At 39.2% G+C, this 26,937-nt stretch overlaps 3 protein-coding genes across 9 annotated transcripts in view; all 3 read left to right on the forward strand.

Annotated features, from left to right (window-relative positions):
• LOC101173776 (talin-2) overlaps positions 1-7,206 on the forward strand; it is an 88,244-nt gene extending 81,038 nt beyond the window's left edge. Inside the window, exons 52-59 of one of the 4 annotated variants that reach the window (XM_011492750.3) lie at positions 799-906; positions 1,077-1,182; positions 1,386-1,391; positions 1,756-1,880; positions 3,503-3,691; positions 3,774-3,956; positions 4,410-4,535; positions 4,945-7,206. In XM_011492750.3, coding sequence (XP_011491052.1) covers positions 799-906; positions 1,077-1,182; positions 1,386-1,391; positions 1,756-1,880; positions 3,503-3,691; positions 3,774-3,956; positions 4,410-4,535; positions 4,945-5,073 — 972 coding nt within the window. In that variant the 3' untranslated portion in view covers positions 5,074-7,206. The remainder of the gene's footprint in view (positions 1-798; positions 907-1,076; positions 1,183-1,385; positions 1,392-1,755; positions 1,881-3,502; positions 3,692-3,773; positions 3,957-4,409; positions 4,536-4,944) is intronic. The other 3 variants (XM_011492756.3, XM_004067398.4, XM_020699875.2) reach the window with 3 other exon arrangements.
• A 3,234-nt stretch (positions 7,207-10,440) lies between these two features.
• On the forward strand, positions 10,441-18,181 carry LOC101164789 (tropomyosin alpha-1 chain). 4 transcript variants are annotated; one of them, XM_004067276.3, is made up of 10 exons: positions 10,441-10,682; positions 11,005-11,130; positions 13,168-13,301; positions 14,786-14,903; positions 15,013-15,083; positions 15,188-15,263; positions 15,365-15,427; positions 15,555-15,624; positions 16,485-16,563; positions 16,910-17,137. In XM_004067276.3, exons 1-10 carry the CDS (start codon positions 10,569-10,571, stop codon positions 16,911-16,913), a joined length of 855 nt encoding a protein of 284 aa, XP_004067324.1. In that variant the 5' UTR covers positions 10,441-10,568; the 3' UTR covers positions 16,914-17,137. The 4 variants fall into 4 exon arrangements, with proteins under 4 accessions (XP_004067324.1, XP_023809339.1, XP_011491081.1 ...); XM_023953571.1 differs by lacking the exons at positions 16,485-16,563; positions 16,910-17,137 and adding an exon at positions 17,897-18,181 and having other exon boundaries at positions 10,465-10,682; XM_011492779.3 differs by lacking the exons at positions 10,441-10,682; positions 11,005-11,130 and adding an exon at positions 12,473-12,736.
• Positions 18,182-19,690: 1,509 nt separating this feature from the next.
• On the forward strand, positions 19,691-26,898 carry fbxo22 (F-box protein 22). The gene is made up of 7 exons (XM_004067277.4): positions 19,691-19,902; positions 20,143-20,275; positions 21,166-21,253; positions 22,158-22,256; positions 25,319-25,471; positions 25,553-25,718; positions 25,828-26,898. The coding sequence occupies exons 1-7, from the start codon at positions 19,772-19,774 to the stop codon at positions 26,219-26,221; spliced, it is 1,164 nt and encodes a 387-aa protein (XP_004067325.1). The 5' UTR covers positions 19,691-19,771; the 3' UTR covers positions 26,222-26,898.
• Positions 26,899-26,937: the final 39 nt, after the last annotated feature.

Here is a 26,937-nt window from a genome sequence, read left to right on the forward strand (position 1 = left end):
GTAGTACTATTTACCCCTCTGTAAACATGGAAGCAGAACGCCTCTGAAGGCTAGACTAAAAAAAGATCTTATGTTTTATTTAAGAAAATTTTTTTGAGAAACATTGAAGTTTCCAAAAAACAAAAAAACAAATTACTTATGGTACTTTTTCACTGAAAACCAGTTCAAAAGCCAGTTGGAAAAGTGGGAAAAGGCAAGAACTTATTTGATCCAACCTATTTACAACTCGCATCTAAAGTTAAAGACCCACTCCCATGAAAATTGTGTTTCTGGTATTTTGAAGATGTTTTTGCAGTATTTTTCTCAGGATGGAGGACATATATGAAGAAAATCAAAAGAGTATTTCTTTATTCAAATCATTGTGAATCAGTAGCAGACAAAAGGTGCTGTTTGAAAAAGCAGGCCACAAGCTCCCTGCTCCGCTCCATTCTGATGCATGCACTTGCAAACAATTGGATCCAGATACGTCTTTGTTTTCCTTTTCTGGCTCCAAACTGTACAGCTGGATAGTTCCGATATTTCTCGCCATTTTTGCTGCACTGATAAGTAAGGTTGGTTTGGGCTATAAGCTATGAGGGAAGAGTGGAAAATAGGGTTGATGGGAAATGAAAGAGGGCTTACTCAGCACCAACAACTACTGCTGCTCTGCAGAAACCTTTTTGACTAAAAGCGACATAATCATAATTGAAAGACCACTGGAAATATATATAATCATTCAAGAGATGATTGGAGTGAGACTTTAAGGGTTGTGGTCTGTTGTTTCTGTAATAAAATAATTTTTTTTCTTTCTTTTCCCAGCAAGCGGCCTTCCATCCTGAGGTCAGTGAGGATGTGAGGACCAGAGCGCTCAGGTTTGGAGTGGAGTGTACAACTGGATACATTGAACTACTGGAGCAAGTTCTCCTGGTAGGTCAAACACCTGCATGTGGAAAAAAGTTATGCTTTCACTCCTGTAATTGCATTTACCATTAGTTTTTGTTTTTCTTCATTTTTTACATTGGTACATTGATATTAAGCTCTCACGTGTTCCCAAACTGGTAGTTTTAGTCCTTATATATGTGTTTGCGTGTGTGTAGGTCCTGTTGAGGCCGTCCCCTGAGCAGAAGCAGCAGCTGGCGGCTTCCTCCAAACGTGTTGCATGTGCAGTCACAGAGCTCATCCATACTGCCGAGGCCATGAAAGGTGAAAACTCTCTCTAGATATTGTAACAATTCACTCCTGGATGTGAAGGGTTTTATAGTTTTACTCGTTTTGGAAGCTACAGGGGGAAACAAATTATTAATTTTCCCAAAAGCATAAGAGTTTAGTATATGTGCATTTCAACTCTGTAAGAAAACTTTTTAACAGACGTGTAGTCATGTTCCTGTCCTTTTCTCTTGCCACAGATGGAGGTAAGCTGCTTTTCGTGCTGTGGCTTGTTTCCCTGGTTGTTTAAAGTGTTTAACAAATATCTCCTTTCAGCATAACAGATGATTTATTTTTGTCCTCATTAAACCAGAATCGCTAAGGCTTGTTATTCAAATGTGAGCTCCATCCATCATTCTTTTTTTTTAATCATCATCATCTCATTCCATTTACATCACTTCACTTTCAGCCAGTTTGTGGCCTGCATAGTGATGCATGGAATGGCAATAAATTTAAAATGCTTTACTTTGAATGCAGTGTTGAAGTTGGAGGCATGCTTTGTTCCGATGCAGGTTTTCCTGCTGATATTCAAACTGTGTTTTAAATGGTTTGTGGTTATCCGTGTTTGAGGTTCCGAGTGGGTGGATCCCGAGGATCCAACTGTAATCGCGGAGACTGAGCTGCTCGGAGCAGCAGCATCTATCGAAGCAGCAGCCAAGAAGCTGGAGCAGCTCAAACCCAGAGCCAAACCGAAGGTGGGTCACTAAATCACCGATACTTCTCCAATGGAGAAATAATAACAGCGAACTGTTCCTAAAAGTTCCCAAAAACATCTCCTTTCAAATTCTCTCACTGTGCCTTATGTATTTATAATAAAACGTTCATGATAAAGTAAAATTAGGACTAAATGTTTTTGACTTGCACTCTTGTAATCGAAAAAAAATTATTTAATGTGTTTTGATTGTAACATTTTAATCGTACATTCTAAAGATATATATATATATATATATATATATATATATATATATATATATATATATATATATATATATATATATAGCCTTATCCTTACATTAACATCACATTACATTACCTGTTCAATTGGATGATGATCAATCGTCCTGTATTTATCCAAATGAATGTCTTCAACTAAACCTAAAACGACGAATTCTTCAGCTTTTAAAGGCAAAGATATTTAAAGTTTAGTGTTTTAGTGTTTATGAGATCAATCACGGAAACTTTTGATCTATTTTTTTAATTGCTCAGGGTTCAATTTTAAAGTTATACAATTTGAACTTGCAACAAACCAAGAGGAAGAACGAAATTATTTTTAGTCCTACCACAGTTAAAATGCGATCAGCTGTTTTATTTTAAATATGGCTACAAAGATAAGGCATTGGAAAAACGTTAAACAGCTTCTTAATTTCTCATTAAAGCTATTAGGGGCTTAGTCAAATTTTTTGTGCTTTTAAATTGACTAAGCCCCTAATAGCTTTAATGAGAAATTAAGAAGCTGTTTAACGTTTTTCCACTGCCTTACCTATGTAGCCATATTTAAAATAAAACAGCTGATCGCATTTTAACTAAAGTGGTAGGACTAAAAATAATTTCGTTCTTAGTCAAATTTTTTGTGCTTTTAAATTGGATACATAAAAAATAGCACCAGTGTATTATTTATATGACTAAGTCTGATGGCTAAATAGTTCAAAGCACTGTTTAACCATTAAGTCAAGGAAGGAAGTGTATTTATAGAGTTGTACAAAGGTTTAACTCTGAGCTATAGTTGGCCTCTTTTGTATTGTTTAAAAGTTTAAAAAATTCATCACATTGAATTTAAAATATTCAATCAAATCCTGGCTTACCCAGCACCATCCCATTTGCTGTCCTGTCCCCCCTCCTCTCGACCTCATCCCTCCATTCGTTCGTCTCAGCTGTAAGTCTCTCTCAGTCTACCGTCTCCTATCTCCCCCCTCCTCCCTCCTTCCTCCCCTCACCACCACCGGAGGCCTTCTCTGCAGGGCTCTGTCTGATATGTTTGATATATTAGGTTGTAATTCAGTCCCAACTATATATCAAACATATTCCTACAGTGTCCCGCTCTGTCTACAGAGTTGTGGCGTGAATGTGTTTAAGGTGGGCTGATAGGAGTATGATTGGTTGTCTGAAGCAGACGGTTATGTACCTTCCTGTTGTCTGTCGCTCCACGTTAGATGTTGCTTCTCAAATAGATGTCTATGAAGCAAAAAAATCAATAAAACCAATACCTGATAAATTAAGATTTCTTTCACTATTAAGCAATTACCACGGAGATCAGGATTCTTCTGTGGTTGATAACTGGACTGCCTTAGTTTGACTGTCTCACTGTTTTTGTTTCCAGCAGGCCGATGAAACGCTAAACTTTGAGGAGCAGATCCTAGAAGCTGCCAAGTCCATCGCTGCAGCCACCAGTGCTTTGGTCAAATCAGCCTCTGCTGCCCAGAGGGAGCTGGTCGCTCAGGGGAAAGTGGGCGCCATCCCAGCTAATGCAGTGGATGACGGACAGTGGTCTCAGGGACTCATCTCTGCCGTAAGTCCTGCAGCGAAGACGTGTTGACCCACCTGAGACGAGGCCGTTTCGTTGTCATGTTTAATTCAACCCTCATCTTCAGGCTCGAATGGTAGCAGCAGCAACCAGCAGCCTGTGTGAAGCAGCCAATGCATCTGTTCAAGGCCACGCCAGCGAGGAGAAGCTTATCTCTTCGGCCAAGCAGGTGGCAGCCTCCACTGCCCAGCTGCTGGTGGCCTGCAAGGTGAAGGCAGACCAAGACTCTGAAGCCATGAGGAGACTGCAGGTCTGAACAAGCCTAGTTTGTAAAGAGCATGAAATGATTTCAAACATAAAAAATGTTTCTTTTATCTGTCTTAGTGACTGCAGAAGATAATTTTTTTTATTTTTCATAACATGTAATTCTATTTTTGAAGGTCTATGAAGTTGCAGATACTTTTACCTGTTTGTGTTTTTCCTACTTTGTAACTTGATATGTGTGCATAAATATTTGGCATTTTTACACAACTAATCAATTTTTTTTTAATAAATAATGCGAAATATGTTTTATTCTTTAAATCTGGCTGCTTACTGAACTCACCTCACCAATGCTGCATTACACTTGCAGTTTGAAACATTTCCTTTTTTTAGCTAAAGCACTCAACACACTACATTGAATTGTGTTTTTGTTAACTGGTGTTTAAATATTAGAGAGAGAGAGATTCGATCATCATCCTCAGCAGCTCTGTTTGATATGTAGGTTGCAGGAAACGCTGTGAAAAAGGCATCGGACAATTTGGTTCGTGCAGCTCAGAAGGCAGCTTTTGACAAAGCGGATGAAGACAACGTTGTGGTCAAGACCAAGTTTGTGGGTGGAATAGCACAGGTAATATTTTAAGTAATGGTTAGTATATAACCTGACCACTTACAATCTATGTTTGTAAGAAAAGCCTAGAGCCATTATTACAAGATAACATTTGCTACTAAAATCTGACTAGTTTCCCTAGCTTTTAGATAAATTTGCTGCAGACTTTCGACCTTTATGATTTGCTTTACATGTTTTTGTAAAAACAAAACACTGACATTCAGCATCACATTTCAGATGCTGTTGCCTCGTTACTTTTGTTTCTGTAAAGCAAAATGTTTTTCCTCAGTTTAGAATGAAAGAAATTGAAATTAGAGCCAAATGTATCCAGATTTCCAAATATAAAGAAGTGCACAAAGATATGGTCTGAGAGTCATTTGAAAGCATTCCTCAATATAACATTTTTAACAGGTTTCTGCTTTCTGTTCAGATCATTGCAGCCCAGGAAGAGATGCTGAGGAAGGAGAGGGAGCTGGAGGAAGCAAGGAAGAAGCTGGCTCAGATTAGGCAGCAGCAGTACAAGTTCCTGCCCAGCGAACTTCGGGAGGATGCCAACTAATAATTACCGGCTCCTCCTTTCAAACTCCTCTGTCTGTGTGTGCAGATTTGCACGCATGGGAAGGCATGTGACCTACAGAGACTTCAGGCGCTGATTTTTATGAACCGGTGAAGCTTCCGTCTGCAGAGAAACACACCTGACTTTATTGCATGAAAAGATCAAGTCAGATCCGAAATATTTTATACTACTACTGCGTGGAAATGACTACTTCTCCAAAACAACATGAAGAATGTGGTAAACTGACATATTTTATTGTCCATGAAAAGCATTATCTACTTTAACTAATGTAAACCAGAATGTGACATGCCAGGGACAAACAGCATAGCTCACACGCTCTCTTGTGCGCCCATAAGCTAGACTTTTCTTTTACGCTTAAGTATAGAACTTTGAAATGAAGAATTGATTGCACTGCTTTTCCTGTCACGTCTGCCGTGTAACTTCACTCTGAAAGCAAAAAAACAACTCTGGTTGTGGGAATGTCAGCCTTCATGCTTCTGTTTGCACATTAGTGTCAGTGTGAGTCCTGCCACCACTGTGGGAAGACTTGAATCCAGTAGTCAAAAACCCTAATATGGAAGGAGGAATTATGCATATTGGTGTTTCTTAGACACTAGTGAATATTTCAGGAATGGAGTTGGTTGGTTTGAGAAGGATTCATTTAATTTTGGGATTCTGTTTTTCTTTTATCCATTTTTTTTAGCTCTCCATAATAAACGCTTGGAAGAAACCCATCCGGATAGATGTGTGCAAACTCTGACTACACTACATGTGAATTTTGTGCAACCATAGGCAGATTATTTATTACTCGTTAATATATTATTAACCTCTAGATTTCTTTAGGAGCAGAAATGTTTGCATTTTAACTTCAACTAATGTAGATTGAGACAATTTAGGGACAAGTTTTGATCATGTTTCCTTTCTGTTAGACTGTTATAAATATAAACAGGAGTTGGATCACAATGCAATGGAATGGATGGTGCTTTAGGGGGCAGCATTGGTTAGCAGTACCCCATGCAACATAAACTGGTTATCCAAAGGATGATGTTGCTGTGAATGGCTTTAAAAGCTCATAATTCTGTCAGGATGAGGGAAAAATTGTGTGTGTGGTCACTACCTCTACTTTGGTCCATTTCTTAGTGTTAATTTCTTACACCATTACCCATTTCTTTTTAGGAATACTGCTAGCATCACTTCAGCTTTAGTTGTATGCATACAACGGTTTGGCAATGATTTGAAACTCTTTTGCAAAAGTCTCATCCCTGCAACTGATCCATCTTTTTTTTTTTTTTCCTGGGAGCTCTGTGCAACTTGCTGCATTAGAAGTGTCTTGTTTACTGAGTTTGATTGTACGCTTAGTTTCTGCTGTGCAAATGCATGTGTTTGCTCTTCAAATGCAGAATAATGTAGACTTTCACATAAGGGCCGCACACCCCCACACCATACAGCTGGAGGCAGACAGCTGTTTTACAGAGGTTGCTGTGCTGAGGCATTTTCTATCTGAGCATTAAATAAAGGGAGAAAGAAAGGGAATGTCCACTGCTTATATTGGTTTGAATGTTTGTTGTGTCATTATTAGTGCCTTAGTCCTTAGCCCATACATTGTCAGCACCGTTTGAGTGGAAGCTTCACATTAGTGGTTGGTTAGTTGAGGGTCCTGGAGGAGCCAGTGTTTAAAGGTTAAAAAAAAACTTGCAGTTTTAAATGTTCTATCAGTATCAATACTGTATATGTATTCTACTCATGGACACATTTTTGTACTGCATTCCATGGGCTTGTACAGCACCACAGTGCTTCTAAACTTCACAGACTGCAGACATAAGCCAGTTAGCTGCTTTAACGTGTGTTATGAAGTCTCAAAAGTGTTATGGTTGGGCTTTTTTTTGGTGCATTTATGCCATATGAAAGATAAATGAGGTTGGAATATTTCAATGTATACCATGAAGATGTGATGCATTTCAGTGCTGTGGGATATTTGAGGTGTTACTAAGAATCCATGCTCCCTTTACAGAATTCGATTTGGAAGCTGGTACGCCAAAAATGATTGACAAGTTGCATTATAAAAGATGTTTATCTGGCCTTGATTAAACTATTTTTTTGTATTCACCCGAAATAAAATGATTAAGTATAATGAAATTTTGTGTCGCTTGTCTTTTTTTTTTTTAAATTTCACAGTTTACCTGATTTTTGCTTAAGCGAAAAGGACTATGCGTTGAGCCAAAGGAGGCAACATCTGTCATGATTTGATGGTGAATAAATTAATAATAGGTATGATCACCATAAGCTGATATAGTAATAACTGCAAATGCTAATTTCAGTCACCTATCATAAAACCCAATCTCCTTTTTTATGGTGCATTTCAGCTGTGCTGTAGCACAGTATTCTTGAATGTAAGTTAACTGTAGGATAAATAAATATTTAAAAAAATAATCATATTAAACTTTTTGTTCAAACTCTGAATTATTAAAGATAATACAACTTTAATATGATGTAAAAATACCAGTCTCTTTGCAAAAAGTTTGTAGAGTTGTTCTGGCAGCATAAACAGACACCATTTAACATGAAGACTGGTTTTTGGATTTCTGTGGTATTTCAGGTAATTCTTTCGCTAAGTTTCTTTGAAGATGTGGAATTTTTAACCCATTTTTATGTATAAATTAACCATATCGCCAGAGCTCGTCTCTTATACAGAGTGTTTGAGCAGCAAACCAACAGAAGGCAGGGCCAATAAAGAGTTTGTCTGGCAAGAAAGGTCAGTTCCAGCAATCCTATAAAGTTCCTATTAAGTGTGAAGAGAACACAACATTCCTGAGTCAGCACTAAACTTAAAGCTAAATCCAGTCCAGGCTATAAACTGAGACCAAGCTAAATTTGTCAGGCACTAAAATCTGAGGAGGCAATGTCAATTACAGATGCACAGCTGCTTTCAAGACTGCAATCACTTTTCGGATATTTTTCCATCAGCTTTTAATGTTTTTCCTGGCTGACCTTGTCAAATGGAGAAAAATTTGGACCTGCTGGAGTGCAGGTCATCACTTCACCTTCTTAACTTTTCAGCTCAACATATAGTTGGTTTCTTGATTTCAGACAGTCTCATTTTTATCACTAAAATTATGTTTTGAATCAGGATATTTGAGGCCCATTCCGACGTTAGGAAAATGTTTAACGCAGCTGTAGAAGACAGATATTTCATATTCCTAAATTGCTTCACATTTGAACATTTAAAATGGTTTGATGAAAGAAAATTAAGAAATAAACAATGCCTTTAATTACCTTGCATGACATTTTGCTTTGCCCATTTTGTCTCATCTGAAAGCTCTTCCAACACGAGTTTAATAGAAGTTAAAGGGTGCCAGTCTGAGCAAATTAGAAAAATCTGGGATCAACGATAAAAGACAGGATTAGTAAACTCCACAAAACAATAAATCGGCAACACATTCATCACAAAAACACAATGATCAACTACTTAAAGACTAAAACTCTGTGTTGGAAGGCTGACTCCTATTTGAACATTGGGAATTCCAGGAATACTCTGAGTAATTTCAGTTATGCCGCTTGTCTGTCTTCCAGTTTCAGCAGCTCTTTTGCATTCAAACAGAGCCACGGTCTGTTTCTCTTTGGAAAATTTGAATTTCTGTTTTCTTTACATACACTATGGAAACCACAATTAAACACGAATATGATTTCAGCAGTAGCATTTTTCAGATTGGATTTGAGTAGTTGTTTCACAAAGAGAGTTGTGAAACAGCACCATCAATGACAGTATAAGATCTGCTTCCTTTTTCCGGAACCAGGACCTAATCCGAGGAAACCATTAACTGCTGGACAGGTACGATGTGACGATGTTCCTCATTCTATCTTCCCAGGGTGTTAGGGTGACATGGATTGCTCCATAAGACCCTCTGATCTCAGTATATGACTGGCATGTCTGTCTGGCTGCTGAACAGTCCACAAACCACATGGCAGGATGACAACAAAGTGACAACTGACCGCCCTAAAAAGTCCCACAGGAAAGGAAAGCAGTCACGCCAGACCACCAGAGAAGGAGTACAGTAGTCACACAACAAAAAAAAGGAAAACTTTGGAGTGCTTAACAGGTCTTAATAGCAACATTTTGAAAGGTATTTCATTCTCTGCTTCTTTTAAAATAAGCAATACCTTGATGCTGATTGTTGCAATAACTTGAAAGCAAAAAGTAAAAAAGTATTTATCATAATTGGAAATAAATTCATGCGTCAAAGGATTAAGATTGAAGAGATGTTTGTATTTACTTTGATTTAAGATGACTTTTGTGAGGGAAAATACTAATACTAATTAACTGAACAGTCAAAGAAATGTATGTGTCATTTTGTGTGAAAATGAGAGTATAACAATAACGGCTACGGATAGAATCTGAGAGGTGTCGTTTAAGATTCTAGATTCCACAAAAGGGAATTAACAAAACAGGTTTAAATGATAGAGGAGCAGCAGAAAAAGCATCAAATCCATTTTTTATGATCATTCAACATAAATCTTTTGCACCAAAACAAACTACTATGAGTAGCCCTGACTGTGAAACAGCTGCTACTGTGTCTCTGACCCTCTGAACTGTCAAAGCTGCAGAGGGGCAGAGTGGGGGCTGTTGAAAAGCCAAAGCTTCTGAATATTCCACCGCAGTCACCAACGCACCAGCTGTAGCTTGTCCGAGATACAGCTTTAATGCATGTATTGCAAGCTGGATTACACAAACTCCAAAGGGCCAAACCTATCTGACTGCTGCCCAGAAGCCGGCCATGTTGGGAGGGAGCTGCTGAAGTGATCCCTAGAAGACAAGCAGGCCACACTGGCTAATGTGACATGCCTCAAAGAGAGAAGAATTTTCACAGGGGCTTATCCAATCAGCTGCTCTTGTTTCGAGAATACATGACACGCTCCTATTACTCAATCAGTGCTGAAAAGTAAATGAATGAGGGAACAAGCTGAACACCATGAGCAGGATCATCCATGCTTCATGAAACAACTCTGGTGACTGTTAAAAGCTTCTGAATATAAAATAAACAAAAACCTCCAAATGATTGTTTATTTTTGTATGTAAATATATGAATAACATTTTTTAGAATAATCCTCAAAAAACTGGTCCAAGAGTGCAAGGACATCTTGATCATTAAAACTTCCACTTGGAGGTTATGTTGAATAGGACGTCCTGGTTTGTGAGAGGGGGAAAAGGGAGGGGATGTGTGACACCTGTGCTCCATGTATAGTCACGGATGTGGTCAAATGTCTTCCAAGGACGAATCAGTGAGGAGAATCGGGAAAAATGCAAGTCCCTCCTTGGCAAACAGCTGCAGTTGTTTCCAAAAAAGTATTGGGTGTCCAGTATCTGCGCAGCCATAATACATATTTGACTCACTACAGACCCGGTGGAGTCACACTCCAGCTTGGCGTTCAGGGTGGTTCAGACGCTCCCATCGTTTCTTTTGTTCGTAGTCTGTGCGGAGACCCCCAGACACTAAGCAGCCATGGATGCCATCAAGAAAAAGATGCAGATGCTCAAGCTCGACAAGGAGAATGCCTTGGATAGAGCTGAGCAGGCCGAGTCAGACAAGAAAGCATCAGAGGACAGAAGCAAACAGGTCGGCACTAAACTCTCAGTGCAGTTTTAATATGATGGTGCCACGGTGCGCCCTGTGCGATAGCCTGATTCTGTGTTTTCCTATTCAATCAAAGTAACTTTTAAAGTTATTTATTTGATGTTTGTTTTATATGTTGACTGAACAAACCGCTAAATACCAACTACGATTTTTTTTTTTATTGTTGAAAAGGAGACCAAGTTTGATCTAATTTCAGCTTTTATAGATGTTGCTTGATTAAGCAAAGATATTTGCTTTCACTCTTTTTTCCCCTAAATCAAAATAATTGTGAACTAAAGCTAAATCTCTTTTGTCTGGGCATCAGCTTGAGGATGACCTGGTGGCACTGCAGAAGAAACTGAAGGCAACTGAAGATGAGTTGGACAAGTACTCTGAGGCCTTGAAGGATGCCCAGGAGAAACTTGAGCTCGCAGAGAAGAAAGCCACAGATGTGAGTTTGGTCCTCAGGTATACCACCTCACTTGTGTTTGAGTTCAGAAAATGACTATAACCAACTTCCTCAAACATTAAGTAGAACAATTGATCAGAGGAGATATTGAAGCTCCATAGGATGTGTATAGTATAGTTAAATTTAGCTCTTGAGCTACTTATGGTAAGGTCAGTGGTTGTTGAGTTACTAGTGATTTACAGAGACTCTTGGGTGAATCTTAAGACTGGTGTCCTGTTTCAGTACGGGTACTTTGGCATAAAACTTCTTTGACAGATTTGTAGTTGTGCAGGTATCAGTTGCCACTCCACAGCTCTGCTTGAACCAGATAAAGTTACCAGTTTATTGACCCAGCCTTTCATGTAAAGCCAAAATAACGGATGTTCACAACTTACAAATAACAGAACATCAAAAATGGCATCTATTTGTTTCCAAAAATGTATCTCACACAAACGGTTGCTGACTTTAATTGAAACCAATAAAGCAAAAAAAAAAAAACATATTAAAGTTGCATTAATCTAATTATTAAGATTAGACAAGACAAGATAAGATGGGAAATATGTTTATTATCCAAAAACGGATTTTGCAAAATGCAGAAGCAAAACAAGCAGGTTTTAAGGAGAACAATATTGAAAAAAAGGTAAATTTCAGACATTCACAGAAAACTTGTCGAGAACATGTCATGAATGTAAATCCTTAGCAAAAAGTAGCCTTTTAAGTGTACTACAAGCATACTTAGTCTGTACTTAAAGTGAGGCAAAATTCTAAAAGTTGACTTTTTATATTCTATTTATATATTATACATTTAAAATGTTCCAATTTATTCTGAAGAAGTATTTAAGTTATTCAACTTCCAACACTCAACTTAATAAAGTAAACTGGAAATGTGCAACTTTTTGCTTAGGGAAGAAAAAAATATTTTTCAGACACTACTCCATCATAAATAGGGAAAAATGGCAAATAATAATAATATAAACACATTTAATAGTTGGATATTTTCTAAAGTGTTCTTTGTAGTTGCAATATGTGGTATTTCGCGTTGATTAGTGGGACTTCTCAGCAAGTGCCGCTTCTAAGCTGCTCCTCGCTGAAGTGTGTGATGTTTGGAGCCCTGATCTCTATGGGAATAGCTCAATGTGAAAACAGGGGATGCGCACACAATTACACTCCAGCCAAATGAGCGTAAAATACAATTAAAAATACGATAATATTTCTTAAAATGGATAAATAAAATAACTGAAATCAATAAAATCTACATTTTGTTTGCAGAGATAAAAAATGAACTAAATACGGGTAAAAATCTGTACTTCCGGGGATGGTGGCACGTCCCAATCCTCATCAGTAGTTGATTAAAGGCGGTGGGGGCAGGGATCAAACGCGCCGCATCCCCAAGACTGCGAAGTTTCCGCGGAGGGTTTTTTGTGCACCGAGTTGAGAAATATTTAGCCGGGCTGAGACAAAATATTTCCCTAAAAAAATGGCCGGTGGCAGCTCTCTAGAGGCGGTGAAGAAGAAAATCAAGTCGCTGCAGGAGCAGGCCGATGCGGCGGAGGAACGGGCGGCGCAGCTACAGCGGGATCTGAACCAGGAGAGGAGTGCGAGGGAAGCTGTAAGCCGCTAATCATTTAAGGCAATTAGTCCCCTGGCTGTGGGAGGCATTAGGCGCAAATCTGGTCAAAAAGCGTGGCCGCTAGGCCCAACAACCAAGGTTTCCGTTCGCTTACAACTGGGTATCAAATAGATCAGCTCGGCTGCAGCTTGCGTGAACATAAACGGGTGGCTTTAACCAGGCTCATCAGAGCGCATTTTTGTGTCAAATTTGTTTATGACCCAAAAAGTTACGTCGTGAAATTGCTGGGTGGGTGGTGGAAATGATGCCCTGGCATTTTTTTTTCACACATCCTAAAATTCTAACAAATCATCCAACCAAACCTACGTTTTTAATCAATGTATACATTTGTTTTTATCGTTCCTATACGACTTCCGGTCTTAGAACAGGCCCGTTTTAAGGGAACCACTAACTGAGTTTGGTTGTTCTAGGCTGAGGGAGATGTAGCCTCCTTGAACAGACGTATTCAGCTGGTTGAGGAGGAGTTGGACCGTGCTCAGGAGCGTCTGGCCACAGCTCTTACCAAGCTGGAGGAGGCTGAGAAGGCTGCTGATGAGAGTGAAAGGTGAGCAGATTTAATCATCCAACACAGTTGTCTTTTTAATACTCAACACTTGTGTGACTTTAAAAAAAAACTGTGTTCTGATCTGATGCTTAAAGGTAAGAAAGATTGTGTGAAGATGAAACTCATACCCATCTTAAGTGTACATCACTCTTACTCAGAGGATGCTGCTGAATGACTGTAACATGAAGCATGCTGGAACAGAATCATTCATAATGTGTGGACCAGTGCTGCCACCTCTGGCTTAAAGTAGTACTGCACGTGGTTGAAGAGAATTTTGGAAATTGCTCTTCTGATTCCCAATTATTCCTGACAAAAACCTATTTGTAAACATTTTGATCAGAGCAGAAGCCTGCTAATGCAAGGGAGGAAAGTGCTGCACTGTTGGAAATGAATATTGTGGAGTTGATCACCACATAAATTTTGAAAGAAATTCTTTTTGTTAAACACTGAAAGGCCTGTCCAGGAAAGCCAACCCTAGTTGGCGTGTTTTAAATCCCTTGTGTGTTTTAAAACCTGTCCTCTGGCTCAGTGCGGCCAAGAAAGAAGTTCAGCACTGGTCCACATATTTAGAAAATTACGTGTGAATCATCATAGGGCTGTCACTAACGATTATTTCAGTAGTTCAACAACTATTGTCTACGTAAAGCGAGGGGCAATTATTAATTTATATATTTTTTACAAAAGGTGATAGTGCTGGTACTCGGTCTATGGAGGTTTGCGTCATGTATGGCACTGCTAATGCTCGGCGTATGGTGCGTTCACAGAAGTTGAAACTTTAAATGTAAAATTCATGAATTTCAATTTTACCTTTTTTATAAAAGATAAAAAAGTTTAAGGTCCCAGGTAAGCTATATGCTGGCATAAAAAAAAACATAATTAGCTCACAAGCTATAGGGTTCCTGATTCCTGCACTAAATCATTATCTGAACTTCCCTTCTACAGTCAACGGCGCAGACCAGAGTTTCGTGCTTCTGCATCCAGAACGCCCGTGATCGCGCGTCGCGTTTTTAAGTCCGGTCTTGAGCTCTACGTACAAATTTCGCGTTCATTGATCGCATGCTGACAGTTAAACTGGTTGAACACTTTTACGCTGAATCGCAGTGCTAACACCAATCGGGGATTGGGATTTAGTAATGTGGGTGGTGTCCGCCTCAAAACACGGAAGTACCAGCCGTTGTAAACATGATCACAAAGGAGACGTCAATAATTGTGGTTTGTGTTCGGTCGGATTGGAATGACTCCAAGGCGGACATTTACAGGAACAGAGCTGTGAAAACAAAAGGTCTGGAGCAGGATTTGCACTGCTATGACGTTGCACACCGAGCCTCTTACTGTTGTAGACGGCGGAGGAGCCCGTCTGTATCTGTCTTCTTCTTCTATGGTTGAGGAAGGGCTATACTGCCTCCAAAAGTTCCTGTTGGAATGCTGTTGGATCATTCCTAAATGATTTAAATGGACCTGCTGCTGTTTTTTCTCGGCTACAGAGGCATGAAAGTCATTGAGAACAGGGCAATGAAGGATGAAGAGAAGATGGAACTGCAGGAGATCCAGCTGAAAGAGGCCAAACACATCGCTGAGGAGGCTGACCGTAAATACGAGGAGGCAAGTTTGTCAGCTGTTCCCTGCTCTCTGGGGGGGGGGTTCAGATTCCTTTCCTCCAAAATGGTGGTGCTGTCTACAGGTTTGTAATGGATGGATGTTTGATCTTTAGGTTGCCCGTAAGCTGGTGATCATTGAGAGCGACTTGGAACGTACAGAGGAGCGTGCTGAGCTGTCTGAAGGGTAGCTACTCCCCTCTTTATCTTCAACCTTTATTGAGAATTGCTAACGGTAATAGATTTCAGTAATGAAATCCCACATTTTTAAACTATTCTGTTGTTTCACAGCAAATGCTCTGAACTTGAGGAGGAGCTGAAAACTGTGCAGAACAACCTGAAGTCTCTGGAGGCTCAGGCAGAGAAGGTAGATCGTCTTATCAAGAGGAACACATTTCTCAATGGGAGCACATTTGTTTGGGGCTCTCAGCACATCTCTGTAATTCTGGTCTTTGTGTGCAACCACAGTACTCGCAGAAGGAAGACAAGTATGAGGAGGAGATCAAGGTTCTTACAGACAAGCTCAAGGAGGTGAGAGCTCCGGAGTCCAGATAAAACAGTTGCTGCCCAAACATGCTGACACTGTACTTCACTTGAAGGACTGTTGCATGCTGGTACTTAAAATGTCGCTAACACCAGACCTGGCTCCTCCTCTCAGGCTGAGACCCGTGCTGAGTTTGCTGAGAGATCAGTCGCCAAGCTTGAGAAGACCATTGATGACCTTGAGGGTATGACATGTTTACACTTGGACAGCATTCACCAGCACTCCTCTAGGAGTGGATGCTAGTTTTTTCAGTAGGCCTGGGTCTCACCACCACAATACTGAATTTTGGTTTAACAAGGTCACTATTCAACTTCCGATTCAATGAGATACACTTTAAAATGGATTTGGTTTTCAAATTGCCAAAACTATTTTGTTTCGTTCGATGAAAACTTGTCAGGCAGATATTTAAACAGAACAAAGGTGAGTTACTAAAAAAAATAAGTAATTCTCACATTAAAAACTAACTGAAAACATTTTTCCCTTAAATGTGTTAGAAATTATTTTATTGATTCATGGATTTGATGAACCTATTGCCTTTTCTATATGAAGATCTATTTAAATAATATTCTTAAACCATTTTATGAATTTATCTAAAGGAAACACGTGAGTTTGAATTCTGGGAGAGGTTTCTTTTTATCACGATAAAGATGAAAATTTGGAGGATTATGGATTTTTCTCAACAGGCTAAAATAAATTCTGTAAGGAACTGTGAAAGGTGATCCACAGCAGTCTGCTTGATAGTCATGGGGGCAACATTTCTGAACGTGGCGCTGTGCGGCGCTCTGCTGTAGTGACTTCAAGGCTAAGCAGTGTTTGCAGGCGGGTGCAGCTTCTCAGTGACTCCTCAGGAATCTGACACAATAACAATTAGCAGCTGTTCACCTGACTTCCCTATTTTTGCCCTGATTTGATTTAATATTTGTTTTAATTTATTTTCTTACCTTTCATTTTCTACATTTTAGGTTCTGTTGCAATTTCCCCCCTCTGACTCCTTTTTGTCTTTTTTTTTGTTTTCAAACTCTCCACTAAATAATAACACAATAGATGAGCTGTATTCCCAGAAGCTGAAGTACAAGGCCATCAGCGAGGAGCTGGACCATGCCCTCAACGACATGACATCCATGTAATTCTCCACATGCCTGACAGTGCTTTGTGCCTTAGATCCTAACTGATGTAGCAATAGCTCCCTCTTGTGGCATGTTTGGGGTGTGTGGATTTATTCTCAGCTCAACTGTAGATTTTTTAAAATTCATCTTTGCTGCTTGATTTACTATGATTTGAAAATAAACCAATGGTGCTCTGACTCTCTGGACTACCTTCTTAGATTTGACTCACCTAGATTTCTTTATATTGGTGTGAGTGTGGCCCTTAACTCTCATTTTCTACATTTTTTTTTTTTTTTTACATGGCTTTATCTTTTTACCCCTTTGATTTCTCCATCCAACACTTTTGCTCTTCTGTTTTCACAGCTAAATGCTTTCACCTTTCACGTCAGAAGCTGGTTGTGTGTCGTCATTTCACTCCCGGGCAGCGCGGCCCATTTTTCGATGTCCTTCGTGTCTGTATTTCTTTACCGCCCTGCCACTCCTGCACATTGGGCCGTCGCTGCCAGCACACACTGCTCCATCACTCGTTCAGACTTTTGGGCCCTTCTGCTTTCTGTAAAATAAACTTTATTCCATCTGTGTCAGCCCTTCCCCTTTCTCTTGCAACCTTTCTTTATTTGCATTTGTCCAACTGCTTTTTTGTTTTCATTTGTCTTTTGTGTTTTAATTTATTTTGAGTAGCTTTTGAATAAAATCTGGAGCTCCTATCCCATTTTACTGTTCCTTCTTCTGTTTGTGAGGACATTGATACAAGTCCTCACAGTAGGTGATGAACTGATAATGGGATTTTTAGTGTATCCAGCGTTAAGGAGGCTTTTTAAAGCACATTCTCTGGAATTTTCTGACCAAAATATGTCAACTGTTAAGTTTCAGCCTGTACATTTATATAAGGAGGTCCATTGAAATGGACTAGAATTAAATGTTCGGATGCCCTCAACACTTCTTGATCCCAGATATAATAAGGAAATAAGAAATATAAAATGTTTCACGATTTTATCTTTCTAAAGAATTACAGTAACTCTAAAGGATGGAAAATATATTCGTAATGATTTTTAGGACGATCATATAGACTTTTCTATTACCTTTTTTAATGCTTCTTTTTTATAAAGCAGGGGTAAAGTAGGTGTCAGACTTTTCTAGAAGGTCAATCCTTAAGTGACTGCACCCTGAGGCATTGAGCTTTAGACACTTGAATCCACTTCAGAACTGCTGACCTTTTGCCTTTAAATGGCTTCACGGAGGCCGTTTTCATCGGACACTTCTTCAGAGCAATGTTAACCCATTGTGCACTGTTTGTACTAACCTGCCGTCTGTCTTTTTCCCTTTTTCTCCTGCTTTCTGACTGTCAAGATCATCTATACAAGCAACTTGAGAAAAACCGTCTCCTTACCAATGAACTGAGAGTAGCCTTAAATGAAGCATAGCCCGAAGAGGGGATTGTGTTCAGCGACTTAAAAACGACATGGAAAGTAGAGTCTACAACCTCAAAAGTCAATGACAATTTCTTCCCAACTTTCTCTGGTTTGAAATGAGAAGCCTGTGTGCTTATGAAAGCGTGTCACACTTAAGGCATGAGGATCTGGCCGCCACGTTTCCAGTAACCTTGAAGTCTGCTACAATTAAATGACAAAGATACAAGCTATTGAGTACTTTCTCCTAACGTGAAATGTTCAAGAACCCGGGGACACGTTTTACTGAACAACAGACCCAACTTACTGCATTCCACTGAAAGAATGAGAGTTTAGTGGGACTTCTGTGTAGCCAAATAATCAGGAAATACAAAATTATTGATCGACGTCTCTGTAGATTGTCTGATTTGGAATGTTAAAGTAGCACTTCATTGCCGAGCACTAGTTTGAAACCTGTCAGAAGGAAAATCTTGCAGGAAATCCTTTGGACTTGGTTCAGTTCTGCTTTTGTTTTGATCCAATGAACAAAGATAATGTGAAACTCCACATGAAAGGGAAACAAACAGATCCTGTTTGTGTGTAGGAGGACAACAGTAACAGCTGTTCTTATCCGATTTGGTTTACTTATAAAAAATAACAATTTGTAGTTTTGCCTTGCCTGTTGTGAATTTATTAATATTTTCAAAACGTGAAGGGATGATAAAAATATTCTCTGCATCGTTTGCTAGTCTTTGATGTGACTGGCTAGGACACAAGGTCCTCGGAGGTCGTGGGACATGGGAGAAGGTCTAAGCTAGTGGTCTCCAGCTCTGGTCCCCTGGAGCTTCTGCCTTGCTCATTTTTCAGATAACAGAGACTTGGCTGGTCCTGATTGGGTGAATCAAATGTTTCCAGACTGATAAACAAAACATGCTCGATTCAGGTAATCAGAACTAGATGAAACTTTATTTATCTCACGATGGGGAAATTCTTTAAATGTGAATGTGTGTGGTGGCTCTGGAGGTCACTGCATAAAGCAGGATGCTGGATCTAGCTAATGAAAAAACCAAAAGTTTTTACTCCCCACATTTTTTCAGATGTTCTTAACATGATTTGTTCCCATGAACAGCTGATACAGATAATATACAGATAATATTAGGGGGTGGAATACATGGAAAACATGCAAGACACACAGGCCCTTGAGGCCTGGTGTTCCCCACTCCTGCTCTACACAAAGTAGCGAGAAAAAGTGCAGCTCAAATACAGTTTGCCTGTTTCTGTCAAGTTCAACTTTTATTTGAGTGAAATGGTTTACACGGTTATTTTAGGTAATTTGCACTTTTTTGCTGGAAGCATGTTGCACATTGTCATTCATATGAAGCCATACATACTGTTGTGACTAAATAACAAGTTTTTTTTTATTTATGTTTCAATGTCACTGTCAGTTTGTACTGTCACATACACTTAGTGTCTAGTGTTTTTGTTTTTTCATAGATTTTCCATTCTTTTATGGCACAGTTGAGATGTTTTTTGTCATTTCCTGGAATTGTATCAACAAATATATCAATAAAGATCTATGTAAAATGTTTCATGGTTTTGTGTTTAAAAACAAGCAAAAGTACTTAGCAAAGAACAACACATAAGAATGTATGCCCTTACATACTGAGAGCCCAAGTTAAGTCAACTACCCTCGTCTGCGCACTGCAGTCTCTGAAGTCGTTGCAACACCCCTCCTCGCCACACGCGGCGCTGTAGTTTTTGCGCAGGATGGAATGATGCATATACACAAGTAAAAGTTAGCTAACCAGCTGGAAATCCAACCTCATGAGAGCGAAACATGACTGAAAATCAGGAGTTTAACGAGCCTTTACACGACAGTAAGGCTGCATACGTACTTAGCAATGTTGCTGAAGTGGTTGAGAGAATCTTGACTTTTGTACCGACAAAATCGCTGTTCCGGATTGCGAGGTAAAGAAAAACATTTATATGCTAAGCTAATAACCTTTCTAATGGTTAGCCGTCGAATGAAAGTGAAACAGAATTTTTTTCCTCCCAATAATGATCTTAGTTTGGAGGATCCTTAACTTTAACGGAATAGTTTTTATTTTAGTTTTTATTTGAATCAGATTATATACTTGAGGATCTATATGGCGTTTTGCTAAAACTATAAACAGAGCAGGTGACTGACGGATCCGCTGTTGCTCCTAGTGTGTGCAGGTTGTGGAGGAACTGCGCTCGCAGAGTCCTCAGGACTCAGCAGCAGCTGGCATGGGTGTCGGTCTGTGGACCTTCCACCACAGAGGCTCATTCCCTCTGCAGCTCCCTGTCTGAAGAGGTGGAGGTAAACCAAATCGCTCAACCGAATGGGTTTCTTTTTTTCATAAACATTGAAAAGTTCAGGGGGGGGGGTTATCCTCGAAAAGGACACGCCCCCTGAAAACCAGAGAGCCTAAGTATGATTGTTATTTACATGACATTTATATTTAGTCATATGTTTCAAGCAACCTGCCTAATTTTCATTGCAGTTTTACCTTAAACTACTCAATCAATCCCTATATTTTTAGAGCACATTTCATCAACATGCTGAAGAAAACAAGGCACTTAACATAAAAGACATATATAAATATAGGTTAAAACAATGAAAAGTCAGTAAACACATTAAATTAAAAGGAACGTCAATCAAAAGACGAACATAAAATGGAAGGAAACACTGTGGTTAATGGTTTAGATTAAAAGAAAGGGTAAAAACGTGTGAAGAACCAATGAAGAACCATAAAAGCCACTTAAATAGCTAAATAAATAGGTTAAATGTAAAGTTAAAAAGATGTCTTTAAATTACATATTAAACTCTCAGATCTTCTGGTAAAATAAACCACAGATGAGGACCATGGAACTAAAAGGAGGCCTTATCGTCAGTCCTGGTTCCCAACATGGGAATTTTTCAGAGAGCAGAACCCGATGAAGGTCCAAATCCATCAAGATGTTTAAAAACTAGAAGGAGAATCTTAAAATCAAGCCTGAAGCTGACAGGCAGTCGGTGCAGGGATTTTAAGACAGGAGTCATGTGGGCTCTCTTCTTCAGATCAGTTACTGTAATTTCTATGCTTTCAGAATATATTTAATCAACTTTTTTTCTAGTCTTTTGCAATGTGACATGTTCTGAAAGTTTTATGAAAGAATTAAGACGCATCAATATTGTTCGACCTGAATTTTGCATCTTCTCATTTTCAGAAAGTCTTTCTCCTCCCCAAAACAGTTCTGGCTATGGTGGATTCTGCTACACTTAATGAGCAAGTTTATTGTTACAGACAAAACAAAGGTTGGTATTTGCATTCTGTGTGTTCATTTCTAGTTTCCATACATCAGAAAATCTACGTTTTTGCCCAGAACTTTTTGGCGTACTTCATTTTTAAATGGGATATTGATGAAATGTCCTTTTTTTTGTGTGTTTTAACTGCTTCATTTGGTGCAAAACAAAGACTGCTTTATAGTTTTCAGTAGCCACTGTTTACTTTACAGTATTTCTGACACCATGTTGGTTCAGGCTCTTTTTGTGTGTCAGAAAACGGATGGTCTTTAAAAACAGCTGAAACGGTAAAGTAGATACAATTAGTGAGAGACAGCTGATCACAGCACTTCCTGTCTTCCCACCATCATTATTTGATCATTAGTACTTGATGATGTGCTTCAGTTATAGCACCACAGTTTTTCCATTATCTCAATTAAAAAACAATAAACAAATGTCCGATCTTGTAAACGAAACAGTTTTTGAATGATATCAAATTAAACCTTTGAAACTTAGGAACTTCACATATAAAATTAGTTCTTACTGTTGAGGATATAAATCGATAAAAATATCAGTGTTTTTCCATTGATTTCATGACTTGTGTATTCCTGCCTTTCTAGTTTTTTTTGTTAAGTCAACAGATTCCTGATGGATGATTTTTGTGCAAATAATATATTTGACAAGGGTTCCAACATGTACTTTAATTATAGCACCAGGTTCATTAAGGCTATAATTTCCAAAATATATCAAGTCATGTGGGATAAACGTTACTGCAGGAATCCATTGGACTCTTATTTTTAACCTTCAGGCTATTTGAATTGATTAGATGCCGATTTGGTTGTTAAGGATCCACATATATGAATATATTTAACTACATTTTTTGGACACTAATGCCACTTTCTTGCAAATGTTTTTTCCTGTTCCCTTTTGACTGAAGCAAAAAGAAGTCGCCAAAGTCCAGACACGGTCCACGAGTTGAACCTGCTTTTCCCCAAAGGCTGTGACGTCCTCGGTATTACTACACCCGGCATAGTCTGTAAGTGTTTCTTCCTAAGATCCCACATTTTAATATCTCCACCTCATCAAAAAGAGGGTTGTCAAAAATGTCGGCCGTTTCTTTTATTTGTTTGAATTCAATGTACTTTTTAGGTTTAGTTTGCATTTGAAAAAGAGGAAAAACAAGCTTATCATGTTGGTTTTATGAAATGTCAAAAAAGGATTACTTCCTGTATGCAATGGTTGTTTTAAAAACGGCATTTCCACTTAGTTGTAAAACACACAACTTCACGCATTTCTGTTACACACGCAAAGAGAAGTGTCAGTTTAAATGAGTTCAAGTCTTTTTGCTGAGGAAGGATTTTATTGTTCTTACTAGTCTTTTTTTTTTGTCGGAAACCTGGTGGTCCAAATAAAATATGAAGTTTATGAGCTCAAATCAACAGAAAAAAATGTTACTTAACTTTTCCCTTTTTTGTTTTGAGACCAGATTTTAAAACTGAACTAAAAAGAGGCTGAAAGAAAAAAAAACAGCAAGTCCATTATAGCCAACACTTAAAGTGAAGAACATGAAGTCACATCGGACGAAAAATAGCCCCATAATAAATAATAATAATATTATTATATAATAAATGCAAGTAACATGTCTTAATAAATCATCCTTCTTCAATGTGCAAGAATTTCATGTCAAAACTTCCTTACATGGGGTAAAATAACGGACATAAACAGTACAGACCAAAAGTTTGGACACACCTTCCCATTCATTTAAAAGGGGACATGTGTCCAAACTTTTGCTCTGTACTGTAGGTGACATGCAATGAATGCACTGCTATAACTGCTCATAATTTCAAATTATTTTAAGAGGAATTCTTTGTAAAAACTTTTGGGGGTTTCAGTTTTGAGCAAAAGTTCTCAAATTTTCCAAACGTTTCTGAAGCTTCGATGTTTTATCCTAAAAGTCGAGCATTTAGGGAAAAGCTTTAAAGGTGCCACAAACTAAAGTGATGGTTAAAACACAACAAAATGTGCCGTTACTACAGGGAGTCTACTTTACATTGATTGTTGTATGATGGCTGCATAAAAATAACTGTTATACTGTTGGGGGGGGGGGGGGGGGTGCTCCAACATCCATTCTTACTGTCCAAATTCAAACGTTTACCTGTATGTGTTCATCCTCTGTCCTGAATAGAACTGAAGGAAAAGAAACCCAAAACAACTATGATTTTTGGAGCCTTTTTAAGAGGAATAGTTGCCCCATCCTCTGACAAGAGCATGCATTCATCCTCTGTATTGCTGGCGGCTGGCATCGTTCTGCCTTTTACATTGATAAATTACAGAGTGAGTGTGGCGCTGCCCTCCCTTTTCCTCCTTCTAACCACAACTGGCCAGAGAAGTGACTTTCCATCAGCTGTGCTCTCCTTCCTCTCTATGATGGCTTTTCGGGCTCTCCTCGTCTGTCAGCTTTAATGGCTGTTTGTGAGAACTGTCACATTTGTGATATTGCAGCCAGAGTTCACTGCCGGGTCGCCGCTCTCCGCTTATTCGGCTAAATTAAACGCTTAATCGAATAAGGGTCAGGCAGTAACCGGGGCAGCTCATCCATTACAACAGGTGAAGCGGTGCTTAATAAAGCATTGATTATCTTTGCATTTTCTTATTGCAAATCACTGATTCATGGCTTGTCGCTGCAGTTGTGTTTCGTAAACAGCTGCACCCAAAGGGCAGATCTTAAAGCCACACAGGTCTCATCAATCCCAGCTGGATATATTTGATTGATCAGCAGATATTCCAATAGTGGGATGAAGAACATATAGAATACATTTGTAACCATTTTCTGCATATTGGTTCATATTCTTTACTTTGAAATTAAAAATAAAAGATGGTTGTCAGCACACGTTTCTTCATTTTCCTAAATGAGCAGCGGGTACCAGGGAATGAAATTACAGCTTAAGTCTCGTTTGGCTTCAAGCACATATTACTGCATTTTTAATATGTTAGAAGGTAAGTATTGAAAAGTGTATTCATCCTATCAATGAAAGAAGGCATGAACTCTGTGAGGGATCAGTTAACTCATCGATCAGGTGATGGTGTGGGTGAATGAAGCTGTCCCCTGACGATGTGTATTTATGGCTCTGCAACACCATGCTTTCTCATTTGCATCGCCGCGCATCCATCTCCTAAACAGAGAGTGGGCTTGATTATCTCATTAATTTCTGGTAGTAAAGTCACATGAGGAGCGCTGAGTTGTCCTTTTATGGATCTCGTTTGTCTTCTGCTGCTGTTACCGTGCAGCTTGTGCAAAAAGAGCCGTAACAGCAGCCGCAGCAGCCCGTCTGTCATGGTGGATCCGCCAAAAAACTCAAACTGGATTCCAGAATTTGTTTCACTTGTGATTCTGGTGTTTTGGTTTGTATTTAATACAATACATTATTACTGAAAGATACAAAATACATTTTGAGCAAATAGTTATTTGTGATGTAAAAAATATGCTGGGCGGGCCCCCGTTGCGTTCCTCTCCAAAACGAAAAGGGGGGCGGGGTTGCTCTGCAACAGTCACACCCACAACTTGCGGGCGAATTTTAATGAACCACTTTGCAGAAACAATGTTGCTTTTTTTTTAAACGGTAAAATCATGTTTAACTGGGAACACGTTGAAAATTGTGGGACTTCAAGTATTTATTCTGCTGGTTTCTTGCTTTTAAGGACAATCATCTTATTTCTTTGGAACAGTTTGCTTTTTACCATCAGTATTGGTTTGTGATATTATGACCAATAACTTCTCAGATTTTGAATCAAAAACACATTTCTGTGTAGTGAACTCTGACAGTAGTGTCTCACATTTAAATGAGAAAGCAGAAAGTTGATGCATTAGTAAAACGGTTGTAACTGCACACATTTTCTGCTCTTTTGTTTTTTCTTAATTGAAAGATGTTGATTTTCATAGCAGTTCTTCCTTCCTGTGTGTGTGTTTTTTTGTTTTTTCTTCAAAAAGTGAATATTCATCGGATCTTGAGCTATGGAGAAGAATAGTTCTGAACAGGCTGTGAGCTCCAGCTCCCATACTCCCCCCTCATATGTGACGTTCTGGTCGCTTTTCTGCAGTGACTCCTACTGGCTCTTGCTCCGGCTCTCCTCAGGAGTACCAAGATGGAGAGGCTGGCTTTGCAGTCATGTTCCCCAGCACAGAGGGCGTAAACATCAAGCCCTTCCATTTTTGCAAGAAGACCATCTCCCCGACGGCCCTTAAAGATGCAGGTTAGTCACTAAAATAAGGCTATACTTTCAGCAGCTCTCTGTGTCTGTTCTTGTAATAAACATCTGCTTGTTGACTTCCAGGATTAGTTGATAACTCAGAGCTGCGTGTAGTGCTGATATTTTTTTACGAAGTCTATAAAACTGGAGGAGCTCGTTTTCTGAATCAAGTTCTGGAGCCGCTGGCCAAGACCAAGGCTCTGATCGCAGGAGGGATTGTGGAAGGTGTGTTCTCTCCTCCCAGACACTGGTGAGTTGCGAACTTATTACCAAGATTCCTTTGAAAAAGATGAATAACTACTGTTACGTAAAGAGCTGCTTTCATTTCCTGCTACTTTCCGCCATCTCCCACTCTGTAGCTGCAGCGATGGTGCATACGGCGCAGTGGGACTGGCCCTGAGTGGCCCTAAAGTCCAGGGAGCGTCTGTGCTTCTGGACCAAGATGTGAGCTGCCCAAAGACCGCGGAAGCCACTATCCGGCGTCTAAGCGCAGCCAAGATGCCAGAGAAAAATACCCTGGGGTTAATGTTTGCTTGTGTTGGGAGAGGCCAAAACTACTACAAAAATCAGCCTAACGTGGAGGCAGACGCTTTTCGCAAAGTCTTCCCCAAGACGCCGCTCTTCGGCCTTTTCGGCAACGGAGAGATCGGCTGCGATCGCATCATTAAAGATGATTACACGCTTTGCGACACAGACATGGACACCCTCCAGCACGAGTACACCACGGTCATGACCCTTGTCCATCTGGGCTGAAAGCTTTGCAGTGGTCAATAGATCCGCTAAAAGTTGAAAGTTTGCAGAAGAAATTTAACGACATGCATACTAATAATGGAGGATTTTGAACCTTCAAAGCCGAGAAGTTCCCCTTTGGAGGTTTAAAAACAGATTTTCTGGAGTGTAAAATACTGTTTGATATTTTAATTTTTTTTAGCAATATATCAGACATTCAGCGTGCATTGACAGGACTCCCTTTTCCTTAAAGGTGAGTTTATGTGTTGCCGTATTTCTCAAGCATGTGTAAAGGTTATTGATTCTTCAAAGGCACTTTTATTGTAAGTAAAAGAAACGAGTAACAGGGTAAACGTATGCATCTTTTACATTAAACAGTTTTCCCACATCTACCCTTTTAAGGGTGTGTAGGTAAACCATCCAGAATGTACCCAGTATTGTGTGACCACAGGGATAGGCCCCAGCCCCATGGAAACATTTAAGAGGGGAATGTATATCAAATGCATTTTATACATTTATGCTCCCAATAAAAGATGTCAAGCCAACTGATTAGAATTCATGGTTTCGGTTGCAGGATTGCAGGGGGAAGCTTTCCAGTGTGCTCTGTCCACATTCCAGATAATAATTTGCTGCTTATATTTATAAATGCTTGGGCTTTTTTTCATGTTGCTGTTGATAATAAACAGTTTTGGTTCAGAAAATTTGGAGAAGTTATTTTACTTTGGCTTTTTTTTTTCTTC

The sequence above is a fragment of the Oryzias latipes genome, chromosome 3 (assembly GCF_002234675.1).
Source record: "Oryzias latipes chromosome 3, ASM223467v1".
Lineage (NCBI taxonomy): Eukaryota > Metazoa > Chordata > Actinopteri > Beloniformes > Adrianichthyidae > Oryzias > Oryzias latipes.

Bases quoted from the DNA above. Each gene is read 5' to 3' on its own strand.
- LOC101164789 (XM_004067276.3), top strand. From the start codon at position 10,569: ATGGATGCCATCAAGAAAAAGATGCAGATGCTCAAGCTCGACAAGGAG. The intron at 11,131-13,167 runs GTGAGTTTGGTC...TGGTTGTTCTAG, and splicing joins CAGAGAAGAAAGCCACAGAT to GCTGAGGGAGATGTAGCCTC. The intron at 15,084-15,187 runs GTAGCTACTCCC...GTTGTTTCACAG, and splicing joins CGTGCTGAGCTGTCTGAAGG to CAAATGCTCTGAACTTGAGG.
- fbxo22 (XM_004067277.4), top strand. From the start codon at position 19,772: ATGACTGAAAATCAGGAGTTTAACGAGCCTTTACACGACAGTAAGGCT. The intron at 19,903-20,142 runs GTAAAGAAAAAC...TGTTGCTCCTAG, and splicing joins TCGCTGTTCCGGATTGCGAG to TGTGTGCAGGTTGTGGAGGA. The intron at 21,254-22,157 runs GTTGGTATTTGC...TTTTGACTGAAG, and splicing joins TTGTTACAGACAAAACAAAG to CAAAAAGAAGTCGCCAAAGT.